The following is a 27952-nucleotide window of genomic DNA, read 5'->3' on the forward strand; positions in this document are numbered from 1 at the left end:
TGCACATGTACCCTAGAACTTAAAGTATAATTTGAAAAAAATAAAATAAATAAAAGATCTGAAAAAAATTAAGTATATCAAAAGGTCTAAAAATGAAGGGATATAGTTTGTGGAATGCAACAGCTTTAGTGGTCTGTCCTCCCTCTTACAGGTCTCCAGCTGATTCACATATCCTTGGGTTCAGCACCAGGCACCAGGCACTACAGCACAGCTTCTCAAAGTGTGTTCCCAACCCTGGGGCACACATTAAAAATGAGAATTCCAGGTATCCCCAAAGCTCTCTCTGACTTGGGCAACTTCTTTTAAGCAATCTAGAATTTAAGGTCGATTATAGAAAAGGATGTAAAATGCTAAAGAGGTTTTCCCTAATGCAGTTTACTTAGTATGTTATTGGAGTAAGTAAACACCTTTGCTGGAAAATTATATGCATTAAAACCTTGATAAATGCATTTTTCTCAGTTGCTGTCTAGACTCTTTGAAGCAGTTCGTCTTCACCTAACATAAATAGCTGTTTACCATTTGCTGTACTGCCTCCAGGGATGTGTAAACTTGCCTGAAATCTACCAGAGCCTTGTTCACAAGGACACTGGTGTCTGGAGCTGTCAGTAAGCCCGCAGCTACAGTACTAAATAGATGATGTGAAAATTAAAGACAGAAATCATAATCACGGTGAAGAGTGGCCTTTTGGCTATGATCAGTTACTTCAAGGACCTATACTTGCTCCACCAACTAAAAGGAAAAATTCATCTGCCAGTCTGATTACCTGAATTCTGAAGTCACTAAGTTCTTGGAACTCTTATGAGACCCTTCTAAAGGGACCCCTAGAAGCTGCTGTCCTCAAATGTTGTCTTAGCCCTATCCCCACACCCATTACTACTCATTACGTGTATAAACCACAGAGCAGGCAGCCCCATCTGTGAGCAGAGTTGCATCAGATGAAGATGTGGCACATGTGCTCCCAGCAGTTAATCGGCATAGAGTTTGGCTCCTCTGGCAGTCCCCCTTGGGGAGAATGCTTAGGTGACCTGGGGCGAAATGCTAACAGCTGCTAGCATTTCCACAGATAATCACCTGCTCATTACTGGACCCTGGCAGGGATTAACAAGACTGACAGCCATGTAAGAATCGTAGTGACTATCTGTCATCTGTTCGGCTGCCCAGCTTTGGAACCCCCTTCTCCCCACAGTCTAATGGGGACTGAGCTGGCCTGACATCATAGTCACTGAACACTGCCAGACACTTCCTTCCCCAGCTTCTCTCACAGCAAAGACAGCTACAGAGGCCTGGCCAGTGGGCTACATCAGCCCAGGATTTAGAACCTGTGATCAGAGATGCAGGAAAACAAGTAGAAGGGAGAACTTTCTCAGACAGCAGTGACAGCAGCAGCAGCAGCACTCGCAGGCCTATGGCAGAGGCTAGGTCCAGTCTCACCACATAAGGGGAGGCAGTGTGTCCTTCCTGGATGGCGTCTGTGGCCTGGTCTTGCCCATAGCTGCAGCTAAACAGCCTCCTTTTTGTTCTTGCCTGTTTTCTGACCTTCGTTATTCTGCATTCCTGGAGATTATGGAAGTTCCCCAATAACCTTTCACTAAATTTCTGTACAGCCTAAATCAAGGTCAGTTTCTGTTGGTTGCCATTAACGATCCTGATAAGCAACCGCTAGTTTGCATGATGGCAGATCCCTCCTCTCACAGAGTGGAAAGAAACCTCTCACTTAACAATGGAGTATAAAACTGGAGGACTTCCCACACCATGCAAAGGCCCAGCTGCAAAACCATCCTCCTCAAAAAGAAGGGGGCATATTGATGGAAGCACCTACCTGTTCACAAGGATTGGTCTTAGATGACTGGCAGCAGTCTCCAAGTTTTCAATATCCCCCAGTATAAGGATGTGCCCTCTCTGAGGATATCCACAAGAATGTATTCCAGACAGTAAAGTCACCAAGCACCTGAAGAATGCCCAGCTCTTAGCAATGGCCTCTCACAGGGGCTACTCTGATGGGGATACACCACTTTGGACTGCTTGTTAAACATGTCATAAGCACCCTTCATGTAGAGATTAGCAAAGAATGAAAACACTTAAAAGTTATTTTTAAGGCCCGGCATGCTGGCTCATGCTTGTAATCCCAGCACTTTGGGAGGCCAAGGCGGAAGGATTACTTGACCTCAGGAATTCAAGACCAGCCTGGGCAACATAGCGAGACTCCGTCTCTATAAAAAAACAAGAAGAAGAAGTATTTTTATGAATAATTCGGAGCTTCTATATATTCACTAGGGAGAAACTGTAAAATCTCTTAAAGATATAAAAAAATTTTTAAACCTCGTATGTCTATCACAAGTGATCACTGTCACCACATTTGGAGTTTTTTTTTCCCTATACTTCTAATTTTTAAAAATAATTAAAAGAATTTTTCTCTGTGCTCTTTTCTTTAAGAATTAGGACATCCTATACAGGCACAATCTTTCCCATGCAGAGGTCCAGCCTTTATTTTCTTTCATGTTAGAGCACAGCTGATCTGTCTCTAAAGCCATTTGTCATGAGCTCGGAACTGCAGTTTGTGCCATGTTCCTTCGCTTCCTTCCACAGCATTTTGGGGTGGAGGCCCTTTCTTTTTTATTGGGGTAAAATATCCATAACATGAAATTTACCATTTTAACCACATTCAATTGTACATTTCAATGGCATTAAGTTCATAGCGTTGTGAAATCATCACCACTCTCCCTCTTCAGAGCTTTTTATCTTCCCAAACAGAAACTCTGCCCTCATTAAACACGAACTCCCCACTGTCTCTGCCATCAGCCCCCGGCAACCATTATTCTACTTTCTGTCTCTGAGAATTCGACTATTCTGGGTACCTCATCTAAGCGAAATCCTACAGCATTTCTTTCGTGGACATTTATAATATACCTTGATATCTGCCACCTATGATTACGTCACGAGCAGTTTCTTAGCTATTAATTATCTTTTAAAAAGCCCATTTTACTTGCCAAATATATGCAACAGTATAGATGCACCACAATTAATTTAGCCACTCTTCTATTAAATATTTAGGTTATTGCAATTTTCCCCTATCATATACAATGCTATTGTATATTTTTCATAAATCTTTGTCTGAATTACTGACTCTATTCTTAGACTCTTAGAACAAGAGTTACTTGGTAAAAAGGCATATAAACTATTCATAAACTTAGTTTCATCAGCTTTGAAAAACTCAACATCAGACTCATTTCTCTAGTGCAGTAAATAAATCTAGTATTAACCACCAGAGAAATTTCTGATTCAGCTGGTTCAAGCCAAATGCCCTTCCAGGCAATCTTGTGCTCAGCAGGGTGGGAACTGCTGTTCTAGGAGGTTATCTCGCAGCCTAAACTATACATCTGTGTATAACGAAAGAACCAATTCTATGCCCCTTTTCTGACTGCATCTTTTTCAGAGTGAGAGCTTTCTAACATGCTTAGAAGAAAATCTGGAATGCTTCCACCCTGAGGTATCTGTATCTAAGTGTGTTCTGTGCTGGTTCTAGACCCCTGTAATTTCAGGCTCTAGGTTAATCGATTCAAGTCAAGCTGCTTCTATACTGATACTAATCATTCAGGGAAACTCCAAGTCTACTGTCCACTTTCCCTTTTTAGTAGTTTTGACACAGGGTCTCACTCCTGTTGCCCAGGCTGGAGTGATTGCAGTGGCATTATCACAGCTCACTACAGCCTTGGCTTTCTGGGCTCAGGTGATTCTTCCACCTCAGCCTCCCAAATAGCTGAGAATACAGGTGGGTGCCACCATGCTTGGCTAATTTTTTTTTTTAAGTAGAGATGAGGTTTTGCTATGTTGCCCAGCCTGGGCCTCCCAAAGTGCTGGGATTACAGGTGTGAGCCACCATGCCTGGCCTTGTTTCTTTGTAAAGGACACACACAACCCCTCTCTGAACTGCAAGATGCTGTGGTGGTCCCTTAAGCTGAAATGAAGCCCATCTTGCTTCCTCAAGCAGCCAATTTTTTTTTCCACCAGCCACACTTGGCCAATGTCCTCACACACAACTTTTACCTATCTTCTAAAAGATAGGTCTGTTATTTTCACAGAAATAACAGTACTAACACTTAGCACTGTGTTAGTGAATTCCTGAAAGCCAACTAGTTTTTTGTTGTTGTTGCTTTTTGTAGAGACAAGGTCTCACTATGTTGGCAAGGCTGGTCTTGAACTCCTACCCTCAAAAGGTCCTCCTGCTTCAGCCTCCCAAAGTGTTGGGATCACAGGTGTGAGCCACAGTGCCTGGCCCACTGCTTTGTTAGTATGCACTTCCCTCCAGTGATGAGCCCAAAGTGGACACAACGCTTGGTTAAGGTACCGAAGTCCCAGAGATGGAAGTTGTTTTGTTATTCTGGAAGTCATTACAGCATTAAGCCTCAGAGGTATATTTTCCAAAGCAGACACATCTTTGTGATATTAGAAATAGATGAGATTTTGGCAAGCAAAAACTTTAAAAGGCCTAGAAAGTACAAAGTTAGGCAGCTGTTTTGGAAATTATTTTTCTGGTTCCTTTGAAGTGAGGAAGCATAACAAAAGCCAATAACTAGAAACAGGGGTGACGCTGGGGGGTTGACCACACCCAAAAGGGCCTGCGGGGGAGGGACCAGGAAAGCAATGTGGGCAGGAGAGCAGCAGTTCTAACCCGCTGATAAGAGGTTCTCTGCATTCCTGCCTTCTCCTTCCCTTGGAGTGTGTCCTCTGGGCCAGGGACTGAGCTCAGCACTGAGAAAACAGAGACAAAAAAGACCCAGCCCTCTCGGAGACATTTCTCTCAAAGGATTCAGATCCAGCTGGGGACTCAAATACACACATGAATATCTGCAATACAAGGCTGTGTGTGACTGTAGGTAGTTAGGCAAAGAGGTGGGAACTCTGTGTCTGTGACCCGCCCTCCCAGGACATCAACTGTGGTCAGGACTTTCTTCTTAAGATTAACCAAAGTTCCTCATGCTGCTTCCTCCACGTTAAGCCACCTGCACAAACTGAGCTAATTACAGACACCTCTCTCAGGACAAGTTGTGGTGAGAGCAATAATGTAGGCCTTAAAGACAGACGTGAAAGGGAGAAGCCAGCAGGCGGCTCCTGCGGCACCCTGTGGGGACTACTGTTTGGGGCTCTGGCATTGTCAACCTGATTTCGTCTGGGCTCGCGTAACTGGTCAGCCTATCCCACTGACTACGCTGAGTGGTGTGGCCAAACAGGAGACAGAGTTGTAGCCCTGACCCCTTCTCCTCTCCCTCTCAAGAGTATTCTGGAAGGATCCCACTGTGGTCTCAGGGCTGTGCCCCACCATCCCAGGAGCCCAAATAGAAAATCTTCCAAGTTCAACTCCTGAAAGGTCCAAACATAAAAACTACTTAAATAAGGAATTTATGCATTTAAAGCTTTTCTGCCACCATGTTCCCCTTGTGCAGACACTGATATCCACAGCAGAAGCTGCTTGTGGTACATCTGGTCCAGCCACAGCCTCGCATGGAGCTGGCACCTGGAGCTGCCCACCCCCCCACAACAGCTGGCATGCCTTGCTGTAGTGCAGTGGCCAGGCCCCATGCTCACTTGCTCACACACAACCTCGCCGCTCCAAGCCCGTGGCAGGTGTGGGATCCGGGCCGGTAGCATGAGCCGAGTGCAGCCTGCTGGGCTGAGTGGACGGAATAAGCCTAGCGGGCATGAGCAAAACTCAAGCAGAGGGGCCACCAGCCACAGAGGTTTCTGGCTGGCACAGCAACACCCTAAGGCTCCTGTGACATTATTATCTCCAATTTACAGATAAGGTAACTGGTTGTTAACTCCCTTGCCTGGTTGCACAGCTAATTAGCAAAGCAAGGAGCACCCTGGCTCTGTCTGCCACACATGTGGCTCTTCCTACCTGGGTGAGACAGCCAACATCAGCCCTGATGACTGCCCCAAGGCTCACTGCGTCCAGGACTGCAACTTCTCACCCCCAAATACAGGGAAAAAAGCTCCATCTATATAGGAAAGATTTTCTCCCCTTTTTTATTGTTGTTGGCAGGGACTAAAATGTATGAGGGGGAATAAAATATTTTACTACGTCAATAAAAATTTATGTTGCACAATGGAGAAAGACAGGCTTGGGGTGAATTTCTCTGTAGTGGTTTCTAAAAATACATGTCAGTTCCAAAAGCTAAAAAAAGAAAGATGAAAGGAAACCTAAGGATAGGCATGCAGGGGAGAGAAGGCTGCCCTCTGTTTATATGTCCAGTTTTCCAAGGCTCTGACTCTGCTCTGCAGTGTCTGTTCGACTTCTGGGAGCATGGCTTGACCTACCCAGGATGCTTCACACTGAAGTGATGCACGTACTGCTTCCAAGATCTGAGGCCAGGCTGCTCACAAAGAAAACCCGTTACTGTGCATAAGCTACTCAACCACTTTATGTCCTGGTTTTCTCATTAATAAACCTTATGTCCTGGTTTTCTCAGTAGTAAAATGGAGATATTAATGCAATCTTGCAGGGAGAATGAGAGAAGAGAACAGAAAAGCAAAACCCAATTCCTGGCAGCTAGTGAACACTGAGTGAACCACATCTGGATTTAATTCCCATCAACAGGAATATATCTAGAGGACAGCGAGGAGACAAAACCCTTGGGAGGTCACCTTTGGGATTAAAAATAGTGAAGAAAACACTGAGAAGCCAAGAACCCAGACTATGAGAGAAAGGAGGCTGCAATAGAACACAGAACTACAGAGGACAATCACATGTGTTATCCTAATTGGAATCTAAAACAGTCTGGTAGGGTACGCAGGCAAGTGTCAACATCTCCCAGCACTGGTAGAGAAGAGCGACTTGCCTGAGGCCACAGGGCTAATAAGTAGATGGGTGGGGCTATCACTCAGTCACCTGGGAATTTTCAAGCATCTCGTGTTTTAGGGAACAAAGGAATGAGTCGTGAGTTAAACAGATGTAGTTTTTTACTTCATGAAAACTTTGCTTCATTGGAAAATGCAGGCATTAACTTAAAAAAAAAAAAAGTATAAGAACTCCTACATAAGGAATAACAGTATAAAGCAGAAGTATTTAACAGATTATTAGTAACTATATGGTTCCTACATTCCAGAGAGCTTCAAGATGCCACAAGAGCTAGAGATTGAAAATGAAATTTTGACAAAATCTGAAAAGATCTAGATAAGGAAAATTAGGGGAAAAGAGTAAGGATATAAGTAGTTCTCAGAAGGGTTAAGATCTGTTTAAAAAAAACTTTTTCTGATTATAAAAATAAAATACATTCATACGGAAACTATAAGAAGGTGATAAAGTTGAAAATCATAATCACCTATGATTATACTCTCCAAAGATAATCAGTAACATTTTGATGTATTTCCTTTGAGGATTTTTCCCTTGCATATTTATATTTTTATACATAATTGGGATCTTACTGTATATACAATTTTGAGCCTGATTTTTCCATTTATTATATTGCATCATTAAATATCCTTTGAAAACATGATTTTAATAGCTGCATAAATAGTTCATTTAACCTTCCTCCTGGCTGCACTGGTAAGTGTTCAACGTCCAGATCGAAGGAACAAAGAGCTGCCATGCTTGCACTAGCCAGGCTGTGTTTGGGGCACTGTGTTCCCACACCTGAGAGCAACATCTCGAGTGGGACATTGTCCAAGAAAATTTCATCCTCAGAGCGTCCTGGAGGAAAAGCATTCACAAACCACTTTTTGGTCATCAAATCATTTGTTCCTGCCTCAGGACTGAGAAATGAGGACTGTTTTGTTTGGATTTGAGAAGACTTAGCAGGCACTTGAGACCTCTCTACAAACATGTTAAGAAACTTAAGTGAAAGAGAGAGTGTGTTGATTCAGTTTTGCCCTAGAGATCGAGACCTAGGAAGGCTCTTGGATGTTCCGGAGAGGCAGCAGTTAGACTTCACAGAAAGAAGCTCTTGCTTCTTAACAACTGGAGCCAAAATTGAGAGTGAGCTCCTGTCATGTGCAGCGTTCCAGAATGGATCTGAGAACTCCTCACCAGAGGCGCGGCAGAGGAGATGTCCGGCTGCGGGTGGGAGTTCTCGAGGAGTTGGGGGAAAGATGGAGCACAGCAGAGTAGGGGTAAGAATGAGCAGTTAAGGGATGAGGTGGGAGGGGAGTGCGCCCCCCATCAGCCTGTCTCACCTACGCAGCACCCCTGAACTGAGACACAGTGACTCAGAACTTCTAGCCATTCAATGGCCTGTCCAAGTCTCACTAGAAGTATGGACAAGGCTGAGACTATGGTTTCTAAATTCTCAAGTCCCATTCTAGTGATCCTCCTCCTTCACCAAAGCACAGGGAAAATGCAAAACGATGGCAGGAAAAAATCAAACGCAGACACGTAGTTAGCTTTCTCCCCAGCCACCCTCTGGCCACACACCTTTAACTCTATAACGTCAGCTTCCTCTTTGGTCAAAGGAAAGGAGCATCCTTTGAGGATCAACACCCGAGGAGGAGACCTGTTAATGCAGGACCACCTTATTCTCTCGTGGGCCCAGAGGGAGGCTGGTATAACTCAATCAGCCAGATGACGCGCAAATGGGTGAAGCAAAATGCATAGAAAGGATGAAGGCAACAGGTGTGTGGGTCTCAGCCACTGTGGTGGAAAAAGCTTTCACAAAGCTTCTGTGGTAAAGCTACAACTGCAAAGACATCATGGTGCATAAAAATACGTCAAAGATTGCTCGCTCCTGGGCTGAAACCTAAGAGTAGCTTAGCCCCCTTTGTCTCCATATGATATTCTGATACAAGTGGCATGCCAAGTCTTGCAGTGTGGAGGCTGTGTGTCCACATGAACAGCATTTTCACTCTCCACCTCACCCAAGCTGACTGAGCATGTGCTCCCGTCACATTCACCACACAGGTGATGCTCCACGCCAGGAATCCGGGAAAGGGGAACAAAATGTATATGTAGATGAGTGGATGGTGGGGCCAGGGGCCACATTCCAATGCTTACAATCAGAGGCGACTAGAGAACACTATGGCTGTTCTCCCCTGTGAGAATGGCAAGAGACCTGAGAGATCCCCTAGGCCAATGTCCCCAGTTGAAAGGGAAGGGCTGAACAATGAAATGACTTGCACAGTCACAAGTCACCAAGAGCTGGCTATAATTTAATCTTGCGTTTCACAGCCCAGCAGTGCAAGGTTTTGAGCAAATGAGTAACACTTGGGGAGAATTTTAACTAGGGGATTAAAAAGCAGAGCCAGGTGACGACTAACCAAAGAATTTGTTAAGAATATGATTTGTCAAAAAATGTCAGCTCATGGTATTCAGAAGCTGAGGCGTGGCCAGGCACAGCAGCTCACGCCTGTAATCCCTTTCACCTTGGCCTCCCAAGGTTTGAGTTTGGGAGGCCGAGGTGAGCGTACTGCTTGAGCCCAATAGTTTGAGACCAGCCTGGGCAACACAGCAAGACCTAGTCTCTTAAAAAAAAGAGGAGTAATGAGTATACATGCACAAATGCAGTAATCCAGGATATCCGCAGAACTGGAAATGTGTTCCCGGGCACAGTAAAAAAATGTGAGCAACGCCATTCTAGAAATACTTTTCACATAGGCTACAGCTTCTCTCTCTGTGAGTTTAACATGTCCTTCCTTTTAGATTAAATGCAAATGCATAAAGTTAACCAATCATGCTCATAACACACTGTCTTATGAAGACAGGGACATGTGTAATTACTACCAGCATTTCAATAGGGACTACTGTGTCACCAATGACAGATAGCTAAGATGGTTGAGGAGTGGATAATGAATCAATCTATTTAGTCAACATTATTATGCTTAAAGGGAAGTCAGAAACTCCCCAAATGATTCTTGTGTTGTGGAAAGCCTGTCAAATCAAAATATTCTTAATGTGAAATTAAGAAGAATTTTGCTGTTTGTAGATACCCAGGCAAGGAGAATGAAAATGATATGTAGATAACACACCATTGTTAGATTTATTATCCAAACAAGAGCTTTTAATCCACCAAGGCTTAAAAACACATAAAAGGAGGGTGGTAAATTTCACTTTACTGATGCACTCACTGTGGAATGCCTGGTTCAGAATCACATCAAGGATTATGTCATGCCCTTTTTCAGATAGTTAATGAACCTTTGAAGTAAGAGCTTTTCTATTCTTTTCACACCAGATATTAGTCTTTATTTGAAGGCTGATTCTTGCTAATACCCGATTTGCTTAATGAACATTGAATAGTTGGTCAATAATATTTCAATTGTGATATGATCTTTTTCCACTCTACTAAAAAGGTTAGTTAGCATCCTTGGTTACTTTCCTTGAAACAGACACCCACTGATGTAGATTTGCATATAGAGGCAACTGGAAACCAAAACAGGCCGGTGTGGGGGCTCCCAGGGTAAGTGGGCACCTGAAAGTGGGGTCAGTATAAGCGATGCTGGAGCTGGAACAGCTGAGACTAGCTTTTATAGATTAAGCTGGGAGGGGAGGAGTAGGACTTCAGTGATAAAACAAGTAGGTAAGGAGGTAGAGGAAGATAAAGGATAAAAGGAGATGGACCTGCTTGCAAACCTTAAACACCATCCAATTAATAGTAACTATGACACTAACAGTACACAGGATGTAACTCCTTGCTTTTAGCATGTTAATATGATGCCAGGTGCATTCAAATTAACATCTACATTGTCTACACACACACACACACACACACACAGCCTGTATGAGCATTTTAAAAATCCTGGGAGGATATATGAGAAGCAGGTGAGATGGTGATTTCCAGATGTTGGAAGACACAGGAATGTACTTTTCATCTTAAATCTTTCTGTATTTCTTGGACTTTAGCCAGCCATGGGTATGTTATGCAAAACATTGTACATCTACAATTATTAAATATTAGTTGCTAATTATTTTTATTACCACTAACCACATACATTTTGTCTACCAGTTAGTCATCAATTCTTTCCCTTTAAAAGGTAAATGAATCTCAAAAATGAGAGATGTTCAAGACTCTGTAAGTCATGTAGTCCATCTCCTTCAGAAAATGATGGCTCTTCTCAGGGCAACAGAACAGATGCATCAGCCTCTACACTGGTTCGTGATGAGGGAGCCCAGGGGAGGGGAGGCAAAGCCACTGAACAGAAAGAGAAACTAGGATGGGTGTGGTGGCTCACACCTATAATCTCATCGTTTTGGGAGGCCAAAGTGGGATGATTGCTTCAGGAGTTCCAGAACAGCTTGGATAGCAAGACTCCATCTTTATGAAAAATTTAAAAAGGAAACAGGGGGATTAAAAGTTCCAGGGTAGAGCACACAAAGCTACATGCACAGAATAAAGGGTTGAAAGCAAAATCACAAAAATGAGTGCTGAAGAGAGATAAGGATTAAGAGATATTAGAATCAGCTATATAGTGAGGCCAAGTCTACATACGTGTGGTTATATGCTCAATTTATTTATTTTTAAAACAGCCAAATTCAAGAGCAATAAATGCTCAACTTAAATGTTTGTGTGTCAAGATGGAAGCCCCATAAAGGGTAAATATAACTCATCAATTTTGGTGGCCATATTTTCATACTGAAGAATTTCTTGGGCAAAATGACTATTTCATCAAATGGGTGAGAGTTAGATAATGGGGTTTACGTGTGTGTAAATTCTTTTCAATATAGCCAAAATTTTCTTTTCACTATAGCCAATTCTTTTTCACTATAGCCAAAAAACCCACTTCATAACAAATCTCTTTGACTTCTGCTCAAGATAGTCCAACAGGGCTTCCTCCTGCTTTTAGAATAAAACCCCAACCCTGTAAGATGGCCCTCAAGGCCCCACCCAGTCTGGCCCTTTCCTTTTCCTCCAGGCTCAAGATTCACCTCCTCCAGCAGCCGCACTTGCCTTCCCTCTGCCCTGTGTTTAGTGAACTCACCTTACAGATCTTCACTCAGGTCGCACTGATCACCCATCTAGATAAGATGCTTATTTCTAGTTACATGCTCTTACTGGATATTCCTGTCATCCCAGGACTTCTCTCAATTTGAAGCACATCTTTTATATGTGCTGTCATATGTCACTCTCTCCCACTAGATTGTAAATTCCATGAGATCAAAAACCATTCCAATTTTACTTCTATCATTTTCCCAGAACCCAGCATGATGTGTGGCATGCAGTAGGTGCTCACTATAAAAAAAACTTGGGGGCATAAGGCTACCATCATGGAAGGATAAGGTATTTCTTGAGTAGAGAATCCATGTATGACCATATGCAGGTACCCAGATGTGGCTTATCAAGGCCAGCCCTGCAGGAATTCCCCATCTACTAAAAGAAGGGCCTTCATGGGGAGCATTAGCCTTCCCCATCTTTATGAGCTCCCAACTCTAAGAAGAAAGAGGACTTGAGCACCACACATACTATTTCCTCATCCTCATTAGATTTCTCCTGGAGGGAACCTACTCTTAGATACTGATTAGATTTCTGCCCTTCTAACTTCATGCAAAACAAAAATCAAAAACAAAAACAAAAAAACCCAACAACAAACAAGCAAAACAAACATAAAGCCCTGTAGAAACATAACTAGTTGTTATAGTACATAGCTAGTCAGGTATAAGCAGGGCAAGAGAGGGCTCCTCAGCCCCTGCCACATACACCAGGAGTGTAGGGTGATCATCAGGTGATGGTCAGGTTGTTAACTCTCTCTCTAAACGAATAGTTGGTCACAGCTGGCACCAGGGAACGACAGTCTCCTAATACATGGGAAACACCTGAAACTGGTGAGCAGCAGCTTCTGGAGAAGATCTCAGGAGTGGGGAGAAGGACTGCAATGCCCCAGAAATATGTCAGCGTATAAGATCCCAAGTCAAGAGGTCAAGCCGCACACGTGGTCTCTCAAGTCGCCTGCTTGGCCCTCTTCCAAGTGTCCTTTCCTTCCTTTCATTACTGCTCTAAAGCTTTTTAATGAACTTTAGCTCCTGCTCTAAAACTTGCCTTGGTCTCTCCTTCTGCCATATGCCCCTGAGTCAAATTATTTCTTCCAAGGCAGCAAGATTTGAGGTTGCTGAAGACTCATACAGACAACTACCACTGCTTACATAATGATATGAGATAAAGTTCCAGCATAAATAATGTAGAAAAAAGGTTTCACTAGTATTGAAATACATTTAAAAACGGTAAGGAAAATATTAAATTCATATGTAATACATAAATTATTTCATAATTCATGTAGGGAACAAAATAGGAAAAGTTATAGGGTCTAGTGTGGCCATTTGCAGCCTGGTCTAAGGTTATTGTGGGATGAGACAGTCTTCAAAATACACATATAACATTTTAGAGTCTCAATATCAATGGCATTCACATCCACATTCTTTCAATAGTTCTCTTATAGTCTGTATTTCAACATGACTTCAGGAGTTGGCTGCTTAGAACATAAGGACTAAAGCCTGGCTTGTTTTGTGCCAGTCACTTTCTTTTATGGTCAAAGAAGCTGCTTTAGATGATTAAATATTATGTGTTACTCAGGGGAAAAGAACGGTAATATAACACATAAAGCAATCACTGGGTCAGATTATTTATTTATTTATTTATTTATTTATTTATTTATTTATTTATTTTTGTTTTGTTTTAAGACAGGGTCTGGTTCCTTCGCCCAGGCTGGAGTTCAGTGATACAATCTCAGCTCATTGCAACCTCCACCTCCCAGGCTCAAGTGATCCTCCCACCTCAGCCTCCTGAGTACCTGGGACTAAAGATGCACGCCACCATGCCTGGCTGATTCCTGAAATTTTTTGGCAGAGATGGGTTTTTGCCATGTTGCCCAGGCTGGTATCAAACTCTGGAGCTCAAGCCACCTGCCTGCCTTGAACTCCTAAGGTGCTGGGATGACGGGTGTCAGCCACTGCACCTGACCTAGAGTATTAATTAAAGGCTAGAAAGAGTAAATATCTAGCATGTTTTAAAAACATAACCTACAAATATAACTATGCTACTGGAAGTATGCATAATTTAACTACTCCCTCCCTTTTTGCTGAGTTGTTAGGCATAAATCTACAAACGACATCTTTTATTTTGTTAGAGACAGGGTTTGGCTCTGTCACCCAGGCAGGAATGCAGTGGTGTGATCATAGCTCACTGTAACCTCAAACCTCCTGGGCTTAAGGCTTCCTCCTGCCTCAGCCTCCCAAAGAGCTAGGACTACAGGTGCATGTCACCATGCCTGGCTAAATTTTTTTTAACTTTTTTTTTGTAAAGAGGAGGTCTTTCTATGTTGCCCAGGCTGGTCTCAAACTCCTGGACTCAAATAATCCTCCTGCTTTGGTGCCCCAAGGTGCTGGGATGTCAGGTGTGAGCCAAAAGAGATCTTTTTCAGGCACAGATCACACCAGCTTTAATTACTCGTGGAAAAGTCTACTTTGATCTGAAAACCATGCATGTAACATTATTCAACATATTGTACTATTATAACCTTTAGAAGAAATTAAACATTGTACAAATACAAAGTTCTATAATGGTATTGGATAAAACATCTAAGGCACAGAAGACTTTCAAATATATCCTCCATTTTATAAAGGGCAAAAAATGAGATGATACAGGGAAACTGATTAGTAGAAACACACACAACCAACAAGCATTATTGCAGGCGACAGCTTCCAAGTTTCTCACTCACTTCTTAGCATAGAACACTCTCTGTGGGAAAGATTAGAAACTGAAGGACAAAAATGCACTCACTCCATTCTCTTTCTACCTTTTCTTCTATCATTCCTTTTCTCTGTTTGCCCACATATTCTGACCTCAAAATTATAATTTATTTAATAATGCAAAAGGCAAGATTTATTACTGGTTCTTTCTCACCTACGAAAATTAACTTCTTTTAAATAAGGTACAAAAAGGACATAATAAAATAAAGGCAATGTTGCTCATCAATAAGTAGATAGCATTGACTTCTTCTGGATATATCTATCAAATAAGAATCTAAGTTCACTCTATTGCTAAAATAATCTAAATCCCATGGTGGAAAAGGAACATAAACTCTTCATTGATTTATGGGCCTCATATCTTCTGGGATGTGTTGCCAATGTATGTGCTATATCCTGGGGTGTTAGCACCTGGGGTTGGATAGAGGTGAAAGATAATGGCTTGTAAACAGGCAGCTCCCTGTTGACTACTCGCCTCAGGAAGCTCTTGCCATTTGCTATATATTTCAGAAATTGTATGCAGAAAGCTGTGCTTACAAATGCACTACAGGAAAGGTCAGCTCTGGAAAATTTCAGACATTTCTGAAATGTGCATGTAGCAACCTGATTATACCACACATAGTCATGGTATCTAGATTTGAGATAAAAATAAAATGAGAGCAAGAAACGATTAAAAAGTCTAAAACTTTGCATCATAGGCAGCTAATGTACCATTTTAATTTAAAGAGTAATCGAAGGGTCAATCATGAATGGTGACAATCTGATATTATGGTGTGACGTGATAATGACATCTGACCATGTTAGTTATTAGAAGGAACAAGGGATTTTCATAATGTTTATATTTTGTATTAAATGTAAGTTGATTCAGCCCTACCCTAACATTTAGAGATGATGTCATGGACATTCATAATTTGGTGCTGAATATTCATGGATGGGCCTGCCAAGACCACTGGCAACATTTCCCAACAGTCCTGCTCTCAGGCTGGCACAGGGACCAGCAGGTGCGCCAATGCCCTGACTCCCTCAGCCCTCTCTCATGACAGACTTCTCACTCTCATGGCAGTGAAATGGCAGGTAATGATCGATTTCACCTGAACCAGTGGTTTCAGAGTTTTTCAGGGCCAGAGATCTCCTTGTTTAAAGAAAGTTCACACACACACACACACACACACACACACACACACACACACACATATATAGAGAGAGAGGGGTGGGGGTTTCTGATTTATTTAAAAAATAAATAAATCTCACAAGAAAGCTAAAACACTGAAGGCTTGAGTTTTCCCTGGAGCTGCTTGCTAGAGCACAGCCCTGCTCTGAGGAAAAAGTATTCTTTACCTAGAAAGGACATGAAATTTCATGAACTCAAATTTTAAAATGCATGATCCATTAAGAAAAAGTTGACTAACTGGGCTTCATCAAAATGTATAACTTTTGCTTTTCATACACTATTAAGAAAGTGACAAAACAAGACACGAACTAGAGAGTGCTTGTAAATCAAAGATCTGATAAAGGATATGTACAGACTATTTAAAAAATTCCCACAACTCAATATAAGAAAACTCAATTAATAAAATGTAAAATATATTACTGGTTTGAATAGGCTTTTCACCATAGAAGACAGATGAATGGCTAGTAAGCACTTGAAAAGATGCTCAAATCATTAGTCAATAGGGAAATATAAATTACAATACCATGAAATAACACTATACATCCACTACAATGGTCATTTTCCAAAAGACTGACAATACAGGTGTTGGTGAGGATGTGAAGAAACTATAACCTCAAATGTCGCTGGTGGGAAGATAAAATGGCACAGCCACTTTGGAAAACAGTTTGGCAGTTTCCTATAAAGTTGAACACAAATTTACCATATATCTCAGTAATCTCACTCCTAGGTCTTTACCCAAGAGAAATGAAAACACATGTCCATACAAAGCCTTGAAAGCAAATTTCACAGCAGAATTATTTATAATAGCCCCAAACAGGAAATAATCCAAATGTCCATCAACTGGCGAATGGATAAACAAAATGTGTTATATTCATACTATAAAATGGGACATTATGCAGACGGGGAGTAAACACTGCAAAGCATCTGAAAAAGGACTTGTATCGAGAATACATAAAAAACTCTTATAAGTCAGTAACCCAGCTGACATCTCTCTTCCTCAATGTGACTTCCTTAAACACTCTGACCCATCACAATTGCTTCTTTCCCCGAATTTACTGTCAATAAGCTTCACTGGGTTTTTTTCTTGTAAAATATTTCAGATCAGCTCCTGGTGGGGGTGAGGGAGTGTAAGTGCATTAGTGTGGAGCAACATAATACATCAGTGGGCTGGGATGGGATGTGACTTCCCAAAGCTGAGATGGGCTCACTGATAAGAGGTGTCTGCCACTGTCTTGGCCACCTGACCCAAAACTCCAGAGCACCTCAAAATCTAGGCACCAATGCAGATCCAAACTTGCTTCCCAAGATCCCATAGCTGAAAAAGTTTCTGGGAATGGCTTTTTTCTTAGTCTTTCAAACTTCTTTGGGTATTGCGTGTTGCCACCAAAACACCCACGTCACTCCTCCTACACCTGTGTTTACACATCTCTGAATCCCCCATGATGCCTAATACAGCGTTCAAAACATAGCTCAGAATGGACAACATCACTGGACACTCCCAAACACGGAGTGGATTTGGTTCATGGTGCCTACTGCCCATGGGTTTAAGCAGGCTCACCCATGAATATTCAGCACTGAGAAAAGATGATGAAGTCCTGGAAATTAATAACACTGCCCTCAAGTTCAGGTAGTTATTTTGATTCTGTTAGGCTGAAGATGAAATCGTATACCTGAGTCTCTCCTGAAAAGAAAAAAGTGGGAAGGAAGTGCCAGGAACTTTGAGATAATTACCAAAAGAGAAAATAAGAGAAATACCCTCAAGTGAAGGAGGTACATATATGAAGAAAAACATAACTGACAGTCTGTCTTTGTGGCAACTAGTGAATCTCCTGCATAGGACATCAGGGAAATGACATACTTTCTCCACAGGATCCCCAGTGATGAGTGGAAACTGTCGCTATGATGCCTACAGAATTGTGGTCAATGAGATACACACAATTCGCAAAAAAAAGGAACAAGATGCAATGGCAACTGGAGTAAAGGCTTCAACATTTCATTCCTATGTCCAAGGCTTTAATGTGAAAATCCTATGTCCAAGGCTTTAATGTGAAAAGTCATATGAGTTACACAAAAGGAAATAAAATTCCAGGACCTGGAAAGTACCCACCTCCATGGACTTAAGAGACAGTTCGTGAAACTTGTAAGACTAGTCAGGACCCCAGTGAAAGGTGTAAGGTATACAGAGTTGATTAATCAAATAAAACCTGACCTTAATTAGGAGCCCCTGCCCAATAACTGCAGGTTTATTCTTCAAAGGCATAACCAGATTCTATGCCTCTAAAATGGCCTTGAGATTCTATTATTATTTTTTCTTAGTAGACTCCTAGCCAATATGGTAATATTGTTCCCCTTGATTGGGCAAAGTCTTGTCTACTTATCTATCAATCTTATGTAAATTGTGTTTATAAAGGTGCAACTGTGTTTTGTAAAATATTGTACTGGTTTACATACTGTTTTTGAAGATGTCTGAAATAGGAGAATCCAAACTAACTAATGTCTGATTTATTAAAGTTATGGGCATTAAATGCCTAGAAAAATTGCGACATTTGTGAGAAACGTATATAATAAATTTATAATCATAGTTAAAACGTCCAAGGAAATTTGGTTACATAAACATAAAATGGTTAGGATTTGATTTATGCATTATAGGAACATTAATCAAGGAACAAATGAGTTTGTTCTTATTTTTTATGCAAATATTAGATTTATAAATAAAATTTGTCAGATAAATTTAAACATTTAGAAAACTAAATTTAGACACTCTTTGACATGTGTAAAGGTTTCCCACGGAAGTAAAAATTAACTGGGATTTGGTGAAGCCTTTCATCTCATGGATTCCCAACTCTACAATCAAGAGAGAAATGCAAGAGAACCCTGAACAGTGAAAGGCCATGCCTGCAGACCTCTAAACCAAAGAAAGTTTCCAAAGCCTTCTCTGGCAAATGTCCACTGATTCCAAAAGAACCAGAACTGCCTAGCAGGGAGTGGGAGAGGGAAGAGGAAAAGGGCATCCCTCTAGAGCACACATAACACAAATGGTCTGGGATAGGACAGGGCTTCCAAAGCTGAGGTGAGTTCATTGACAAGGGGTGTCTGCCAATGCCATATATGCATGGCTACCTGACCTGAAAACCTAGGACACCTCAAAATCTAGGAGGCAATAGGGATCCAACAATGTTTCCTGGGATCCTACAGTAGAGAACATTTCTGGGAACAACTCTGTTCTAGTTTCTCAAACCCACTTGGATATTTTATTTTGCCTCTGGAATACCCAGATCTCTCCTACACCTATGCTTGCCAAGTGAGGGCTTGTTTGGGGCTCAACACTGAGACGCTTTTTACACCATGTCCTACTGGATGCTGTGTTTTCCCTCAGGGCAGGCACAGTGTCTTCTACCTCAGCTGCACTAAGCCACAAAGAGCAGCCCTTCTAAGGCAACAAGCAATGGAACAAGGGGACTAACCAGCAATCAGGACCTACCTCTGTCACCATGTACTTTGAGGAGCTTTTGTGCGACTTGGCAAGTATCATGTCTGTGAAATGAGCATGAACTTACTCTGGAACAGGATTTGTTATGGAAAGCCACTGAAATAATACTGAAACAATACACTCAGAAAACATAAGCATAAATGTAGGGAACTAGGCTACTACAAAGTCTAAAAGATGCTGGGACTACTTTATAACAAGTGGGAATGATAAATGGACCCAGCAAAACCTCACGAGTACAGGATCTCATTTAATCTGACAAGTAGGCACGAAGTTCTGAGGACACATCTTCTAACTCCAAATTTCAAGACCAGAAAAGGTTAGTATAAACTAGATGGGAAGGAAAAAGAAAAAAAAAAAGTTCTACATACTGAAGTTTATATTCTAAAAAATTGGACTTTTGCCTACTATGTGTCAGGCATTTAGTTTATTTGCTCCTTTCAAACTAGTAGGGAAAAAAAACTGGGGCCGGAAAGTTTAAGCAAACTGCCTTTATGTGAGAAAAAAAAAATTGGCTGCAAGAACCTCAGTTTGCATCGTACAGCCCTCAAAACTAAAGCCCATGACTACCCACCCCCAGAATCTTGAAGAGTATTGTTTTCATGCTTCTTTCACATTTCAACCAAAGCTGAAAAACGTAGCCAGTCCTCATGGAAATTTCAGTGATGGACTCCTGCTATCAAATTTTTAAATGGTCCTGTTTCTCTTCTCACGCCCAGGGGTGAATGGTAAGTGAGAACTCAAGTGTCCACTGTACCATTCTCCTCCCTCAAAGTGAGCTCAAAGTTCAGAGGAAAGGAAACAGTTATCACTCCACTGTCAACAGGGGCATGCTAGAGGATCCCAGGTTTTGGCAGAGGCTAACAGAGGCCCTGGAATCTTTACGTTCGTTGAGTACTTTCAGGTGGGCAACTTTCATTTCCATCAAAATAGTGGAAGGCAAAAAAATTCGTCAGAAGTGTGTCCCAATTTCATAGACTGACAGATGGAGGTGTGTAGTAATACATCTTTTATTACTTCCCTTGACAGCTACAGACTGCATGTGGAGTTTAACTGGGCTGATACATACATTTTGCAGGTGCATTGTTGAGAGAGAATTTTTTGGACATTTTTTCTGGCTAGCACAGAAATAAAGTACCTAGGTAGGGAAAGACATTTCCTGGTAGTTAAAGAGTGTTTCTCCTTACTACTCCAAGTGCTCTCTCCAGTCACATAACCCTAACATGAGCATTTTTAACGCCTGCCAAATTTATTCTCAAACATGGGATAGGCCAGCCTGCATTAAAGGGTTCTCATCTGTTGGGTTTATGAAATGATTTGCAATCATCAACTCTATAAATACGGGTATGTAACTTTCTTTACTAAAGCATCAGGCTCCACAAGGGACTATATTTGTGTCATACATAGATAAATAGCTTGGGATGATTAAACTTGATATCCTAAATTTGATTTTCATAGGAAACTGAAATTGCACTGTACCCTTAGAGCAATTCTAGTTAACAAGTACCTGAGGCTTAGAGAAACTGGTTCTTCAGTAGCCAGTAACATCAGGGTCACACTACATTTGATGAATAATTTGATGAATAATTCTTCCCAGTGGCACTCACACCTGATATGCACATTATGTGGATTATAGAGGTTTTGGACACACAGAAGAAAAACATCACTTTCTACCGCCAGTTGCTCATGCTACAGGTATATCACCTAACGAAAACAAGATTTCTCTGAGGAATGTGAAATGTAGTTAGTGTTTTCACCATGTAATTATTTTGCCATGATCTTCAAGATACTGAAACAGAAACAAACCTGATTACGTTGTTTTTTTATGTCCTGATGTAACTTTCCATTATGGTACTGAGCAGGGTCCCCATCTCCCAGACAACAGTTCTGATGCAGATGAATTATCAAAAGTGGAAGTGGGATGATCTTAGCAATTAAGCCCCATGGCTTAAATAATGGTGTGTGGGGCTGGGCACCATGGCTCATGCCTATAATCCCAGCACTTTGGGAGGCTGAGGCAGAAGGATAAGTTGAGCCCGCCTGGGCAACATGGTAAGACCCCATCTCTACAAAAATAAAAATAAAAACATTAGCTGCATATGGTGGTACATGCCTGTAGTCCCAGCTACTTGGGAGGCTAAGGCAGGAGGATCACTTGAGCCCAGGAGGCCAAGGGTGCAGTGAGCCATGATCAGCCATCAAGACCCCATCTCAAAAATAAATGAATAAATGTGTATGGTATAAACATAATTATATCATATAAGGAATAAAGCATATATGAAACTATACTTAATTATACATATACATTTTATCTTAAAATATAACATCAAACTTCTATATCTGAAATTGAAGTCTAGCTGGCATACTATAAAGGCATTTAGTTATGTAGCTTTCATTAATTTCAGTGAGAAACAGGCTCCCAATCTTTATTAATACTTGAAATTTTAAAAACTTACTATCCATCCATCTATCTATCTATCTATCTATCTATCTATCTATCTATCTATCTATCTATCTATCTGAGAAGGGGTCTCACTATGTCACTCAGGTTGGAGTGCAGTGGCGTGATCATAGCTTACTGCAGCCTCAAACTCCTGCACTCAAGAGATCCTCCTGCTGCAGCCTCCCAAATAGCTGGGACTAAAGGCATGTGCCACCATGCCTAATAATTTTTTAATTATTTTTTTGTAGAAACAGAGTTTCACCATGTTGCCCAGGCTTTAAAGCTTACCTTTTAAACCCATGGCTTTGCATTTCAGAGACCTGGATGATGACCAGGACAAACTGTTGCAAAGAGAGTGGACCTATAGGGACCTACACACTGACTGACCCACATGGCTGCTCGAAAGGAAAGGAAAATGCATTCTGCCACAGTGTCCCAGCTTCTGTCTCCACAAGCTAAAGAGTCTTCTACAATCCACAAACCTAGCATCCCAGGACAATATATTTATGTTGGTTAATTTTATGTCAGCTTGACTGGGACACAGAGTGGCCAGATATCTAATCCAACTTTACCCTGGGTGTTTCTACATGAGTTTAACATTTAAAATGATAGACCTAGTAAGGCAGGCTGCCCTCTCTAATGTGCATGGGCCTCATGCAATCAGTCTGAATGCATGAATAGAACAAAAAAACTGGCCTTTCCCCAAGGGAGAGGGAATTCTTCCTGTTTGACTGCTTTCAAGCTTGAGCAGTAGTCTTTCTCCTGCCTTTGGACTCCAATTCAACATCAGCTCTTCCTGAGTCTTGGGCCTGCTGATTACAGATCTTGGGACCTCTCAGCCTCCATAATCACAGAGCCAATTCCTTATCATCTCTTTCTATAAGTGTATCTCCTATTGGTTCTGGTTCTCTGGAGAACCCTGCCTAATACAATATTATAAGTGGAAAAAAAACTTCCCCTATAGAGTCAGCAAGAGGGAGCTGAGGAAGCCTCATTCATCACCAAGGTAAGAGAGGGAAGAGGCCACAGCAGCTAACAATGGTGACACTGTTAGAAAGTATATGGAACTTGAAATACAGTCCGATTGAATTATTCCTACTAGGAGCCTGGAATGGGGAACCAAGAAGGCAAGAGATTAGTATATGGCGGTGGAGAGCATAGAAGGAGGAAAGGTCAGACAAAATAGAGAAGACCTGCTCAAAGATGAATTTGGTTTTCGTTTTGTTTTGTTTTGTTTTTTTCTGAAGAAGTTATTAGGCCAGTGGCAGTGGCTCACACCTGTAATCCCAGCACTTTGGGATGCTGAGGCAGGAGGATCGCTTGAGCCCAAGAGTTTGAGACCAGCCTGGGCAACACAGTTCGACATCACCTCTACAAAAAATTAAAAAAAAAAAAAATAGCTAGGCATGGTGGCACATGGCTGTGGTTCCAGTTACTCAAGAGGCTGAGGCAGGAGGATCACTGGCGCCCAGGAGCTCAAGGCTGCAATGAGCTGTGATCATACCACTGCACTCCAGCCTAGGTGACGAAATGAGGCCCTGTCACAAAGAAGAAAAAAAAAAAAAAAAGACATTACTATTCACCCACATTTAGATAGACGCGTTCTTTCCAATCTATGTGAATTCATGCCACTCCATGCTACCCGCCACCCTCCAGGGCAACAGTTGTGACCACATGGGCAACTGCTGCTAAGTCTCAAATCCTTATCAAAAATGCTAAGTGACAGCTAACCAAGGTGTGAAGAGTTTTGCTTTTTCATTCTCGTTGATTTAAACGGCATGCGCTCCGGAAAACTCTTCTATGGGTTAGCGTCTGTGTTCTTCTCACAACACTCAAGTGTACTTAAAATCACATTGGTTCTGGTTCACAGAGGGAGGAAATGGAGGGTGTCAAAGGAAATGCTTGCAGGATTTCAAACATGACAGGATCACAGACATTCTTTTCCAATGTAAAGGCATTCCAGGAAAGCCTCAAACTGGTGTAGTGTGTATAGGCTTGTGATGTAAAAGAGAATCTAGGGTTCATTAATTCCTATCATGGCTAAAGACCTCACTGGTTTTACCTGTTTAACTGTGCTCAGGTTTTGAAATTAGTGCTCAGAAGTCTTTCATCCCACTGCCACAGTGTTCCTCACCAAAAGGTCTTCTGTCTTTTGCCAGCTCAGTATTCACAGTCTTCACAAGAGAAGGCTAATTCTGAAATAACTATGTAGCCTGCACAGGGCTGGTGAAAGTCCAGGGGCCTCATTCTACCAATGGCTTTTCAAGCCTTTCTTGCTCCCACATACCCCTTCTCCTACTGCTTTAAATGTCCTTTCTTCCCCAGGATTAAGAGTGGAATTTCTAGAGATGGAATACAGGTAATCAAATAGTGTTTCTGAAACTTCTTAGTTATGTGTGACCTTGGGACAATTATTCACCATGTTGTGCCTCAGTTTCCTCAACAGCAAAATGTGAAAAAATTATAATCCCTAGTGTGTAGGGTTATGAGGATGAACTGAGTTCGTGGGTCTAGTTCTTGGAGCAGTGCCTGGAACATGGTAAATGTCAGTAAGTGTTACTCATTCTTCCAGCCCCAACAGGTGGTAGATTGCTTGTAGTTCAAGTATAGAACCACACAGGTTCTAGACATGGGTCCACGGTGGAGAAAGCATCCATTTACCAGCCTACCTCCCACCAAGACTGAGCAAGGATTACATCTTCTTTCTTTTTATGTTTCCCAGCACCTAGTGTGGTAAGTACGTGACACAGAGCAGGTATTCAGTGAATGTAGATTGAGTGCTTGAAGGGACACTAATTCTAATTCTAAGGAGGAGAGTATGTCACCTAAGGGATGCTGTTTATGAATAACAATGGCAATGCAGTAAATGTAAGCTCCAGCTAGAACCCTGGTAAGAAACACAATTCACTCTTCTGGGATTTTTAAATAATTTACATTCATTTGCTTTAAAATCTTTCAAATAAGGTCACTTTTGTTTATATACTTGTCATTCTTACCAGCATAGAGAGAGGTAAGTATAACAAAACTAACTGAAGCAATGTTTCTTCAACTCCTGGAGACCAAAATCCTAGAAACTGTCTTCAGCAATCTCAAAAGGTTACATTTAATTTTCAACCGCACATAATATACAATTATGACTATTAAAGAGTCGCTGAAAATATCTTTCCAAGTACAAACAAAAGCAAAGCATCAACAGAGACCCAGGACAAGGCAGAAGTGACGACTACATTATGAAGGGTCAGCTCCCCAAACTCACACACCCCCCGAGAGGAGAAGGGATAACAGGATCAGCACCAGACTCACTCACTCTCCTCTCAGTCACTGTAAGACTTTTGATTTCGGTGTCAAAAAAAAACCCTCTGTGGAAAGTGCTCTTCTTGTGAAAACACCTGCTAAAAAGCAAGCCTGAAACAAGGTCAGTCATTGCCCTGGCACACGTTCACTAGTTCCTCAGAATGAGCGCCCTCAAGGTGTTTGGTGGGGGACAGAGGCAGGAGGAGATGGAGACAGACCAACAAGACAGCCAGACACACACGCGCATACACACACGCGCGCATACACACGCGCGCATACACACCCGCATACACACACACACGCGCATACACACGCGCACATACACACACACAGAGTTCTAGTCTCTGCCACAGTAACGCAACTTATTAAATGCCACAGCCTCTCTTCTGTGTGACTTTTGTTACTCCCATGAGGAATAGCCAAAGATTTAAACACATTGTCAAGTCAGATTAATCAAAGCCATATTCTCTAGTTAAGCGTAAAGAAAAAGAAGTCATAAAGGAATTCAAATTTGTTCACATCTTGTAACAGAAAAGAATAGGTGGATTTGTATCTGCTATGGTTTGAATAGGTCCCATCCAAAATTCAGGGGTTGCCAGTGTGATACTATGAACAGGTGGGCCTTCGAGAGGTGACTAGGTCGTGAGGGCTGCTCCCTTATTTCTTGGCCAAATAACATTTCTCACTCAATTAAAAGAATCTGGGAAGATCAGTCTAAGTTCACCTGGCTATGATTTAGAATGATAAAGGCTATGAACCAAGTGAATGAGCTACTCAAAAAGCCAAAATAAAAATTCTGAAGGGCTCGGCTACTTTGGTTTTTTTTTTAATGACTCTGGGTAGCAGGCACTCAAGGAAGCCCACTTACCACGATATCCTCAGGAAATGTGTCTCTGCTGAAGGAGCCATCATCAAACATGACCTCGTAGAAGGTCTGCGACGTCACAGCCATCACTCTGCAACTGTAATACCGGGTGTTCCGATGCTTCGTGATGACCGTCTGTCCCACGGAAATGACCTTCTCGCAAGCCTTGGGCTTCTAAAAGAAGGGACGCGAAAAAGAAAATAAATAAGAGAGAGAACAGGAAAAGAAAGGACATAAAATAAAAAGTATTCATTTGAAAATCAATCATTTATTTCGCCAAGATTTTTTAAAAAATTTTTAACTTAATATTGAAGAATAATTTCAAACTTACAAAAAAGTTGCAAGGATACAAATAGTATAAACAATACTTGTTTATACTATCACTCTTTACCCAGGTTCATCCATTGGTTTTGTGTGTGTATGCATATACAAAGAGAGAAAGAATATGTATGTGTGTGTATATATATATATATACACACACGTGTATGTGTATATCCAAATATATCAACTTCAGGAAACTGAACACTGATAGGATACTTTAATCTCCATCTACACTCCAGTTGGTCAAATGATCCAATAATGGCCATTATGGTATCCACCTTCCCTACCCTCAAACTCCCAAGTACAGAAATCCAGTCTAGACTCAAGTATTGCATTTAGTTGCCACATCTCTTTAGGCTTCTTTAATCAGGACCATTTCCTCTGTCTTTGTTTATGGCAGTGATACTTTGGAAGGATACAATTCTTCCTCCTCCTGCTTTTTAACAAAGCATGTGTCTTAAGCTTCCTCATGATTAGATTCAGGTTATACATTTTTGGCCAGAATCCCAAATAGGTGATGTTGTCTTGTTCTCAGGATATTTCATATGAAGGTACGTGATGTTTGCTTACCCCTCAATGGTGATGTTAATTTTGATCCTGATCAAAGTATAGTTCAATTTCTCCACTTAATTACTATTTTTCTATTACACTGAAGCAATCTGTGAAAGACACTTTTGTCACTATGTAAATGTCCTGTTCCTCTTAAACTGTTTGGAATTAGTGTCCATTGAGTTTCGTGCATAATCTTTACTGCAATGGTGGTGTATACTGATATTTCCTGCTCTACCACCCCATCCACATTTATTATTTAGTTGACATTTGGTAAGCAGGAGTCGCCCATATTTCCCTGCACGCATCCATCCATCCATCCATCCATCCAACCATCCATCCATCAATCCATCTGTCCATCTGTCTTTATTCATCCATTGTCATTATGGGCTGATGAATTCCTCCTCCCCAGTTGTTTATGGTTCATACTTTACTTTATTATTTTGGTGTTCAAACTGTCCCAGATTTGACCAGTCAGAGCCCCCTTCTGGTTCTTGTGATCTTCCTTTTTTTTTTTTTTTTTTTTTTTTAACAGGCAGTTCCTTACTATCTTGTCTGATAAGATGTTTCAGGATCATCTTGCACTAGTCCTGAAATTAGCCATTCCAGGAGTATAGTTCAGTTCAGAGGGGCAGTGACATTAGAAACTCAGATACAGGTGCTTAGGTATGCTCTTATTTCAGGAGTATCTTTGATTCTCAGTTGTTCCAGCAGATGGAACAATGAAATACATGCATTTAACATGTGCACATTTATGTGCATAAATACACACATGCATATATCAATTTGCCACAAGCACACATATATTGGAAATCACCAGTTCAGAGTGATATCCCTATTCATCCCTGCAGATTCTTTCTTGCCTCCCTCTATTCTGTATTTGTATCTTCATCCTTTTTCAGCGAAAACGTTGGCTTCTACAATATAAACCCATTTACTCATTTGCTCAATCCCTAAATACACCCAAGTAATTTTTAAGACCTGTAGGAGAGCTGTAGTAATAGTTTTAGACTAGAAAAACTAACACATAGGACAGTTCATCTTATTTTTAAATTAAAAATTAAGACTCAAGTTCAATTACCAGCTCATACTGATAACAGCTGGGTTGCAGTGCTTTCCTAAGAATATGGGCATGAGTTGTAGACTCCATCTTTATTTCATTT

At 41.4% G+C, this 27952-nt stretch overlaps 1 protein-coding gene across 15 annotated transcripts in view; it reads right to left on the reverse strand.

The window, feature by feature from the left end:
• Nucleotides 1–27952, reverse strand: part of KDM4C (lysine demethylase 4C) — a 417412-nt gene that overhangs the window by 20255 nt on the left and 369205 nt on the right. For all 15 annotated transcript variants that reach the window (XR_012424704.1, XR_010581569.1, XR_010581570.1 and 12 more), the window contains one exon: nt 25923–26093. Coding sequence is in view for 9 of the 15 variants with exons in the window: in XM_074017509.1 (XP_073873610.1) it covers nt 25923–26093 (171 nt within the window). In the remaining 6 variants the exon portion in view is untranslated. The remainder of the gene's footprint in view (nt 1–25922; nt 26094–27952) is intronic.

Source organism: Macaca fascicularis, chromosome 15 (assembly GCF_037993035.2).
Source record: "Macaca fascicularis isolate 582-1 chromosome 15, T2T-MFA8v1.1".
NCBI classification, from domain to species: Eukaryota; Metazoa; Chordata; class Mammalia; order Primates; family Cercopithecidae; genus Macaca; species Macaca fascicularis.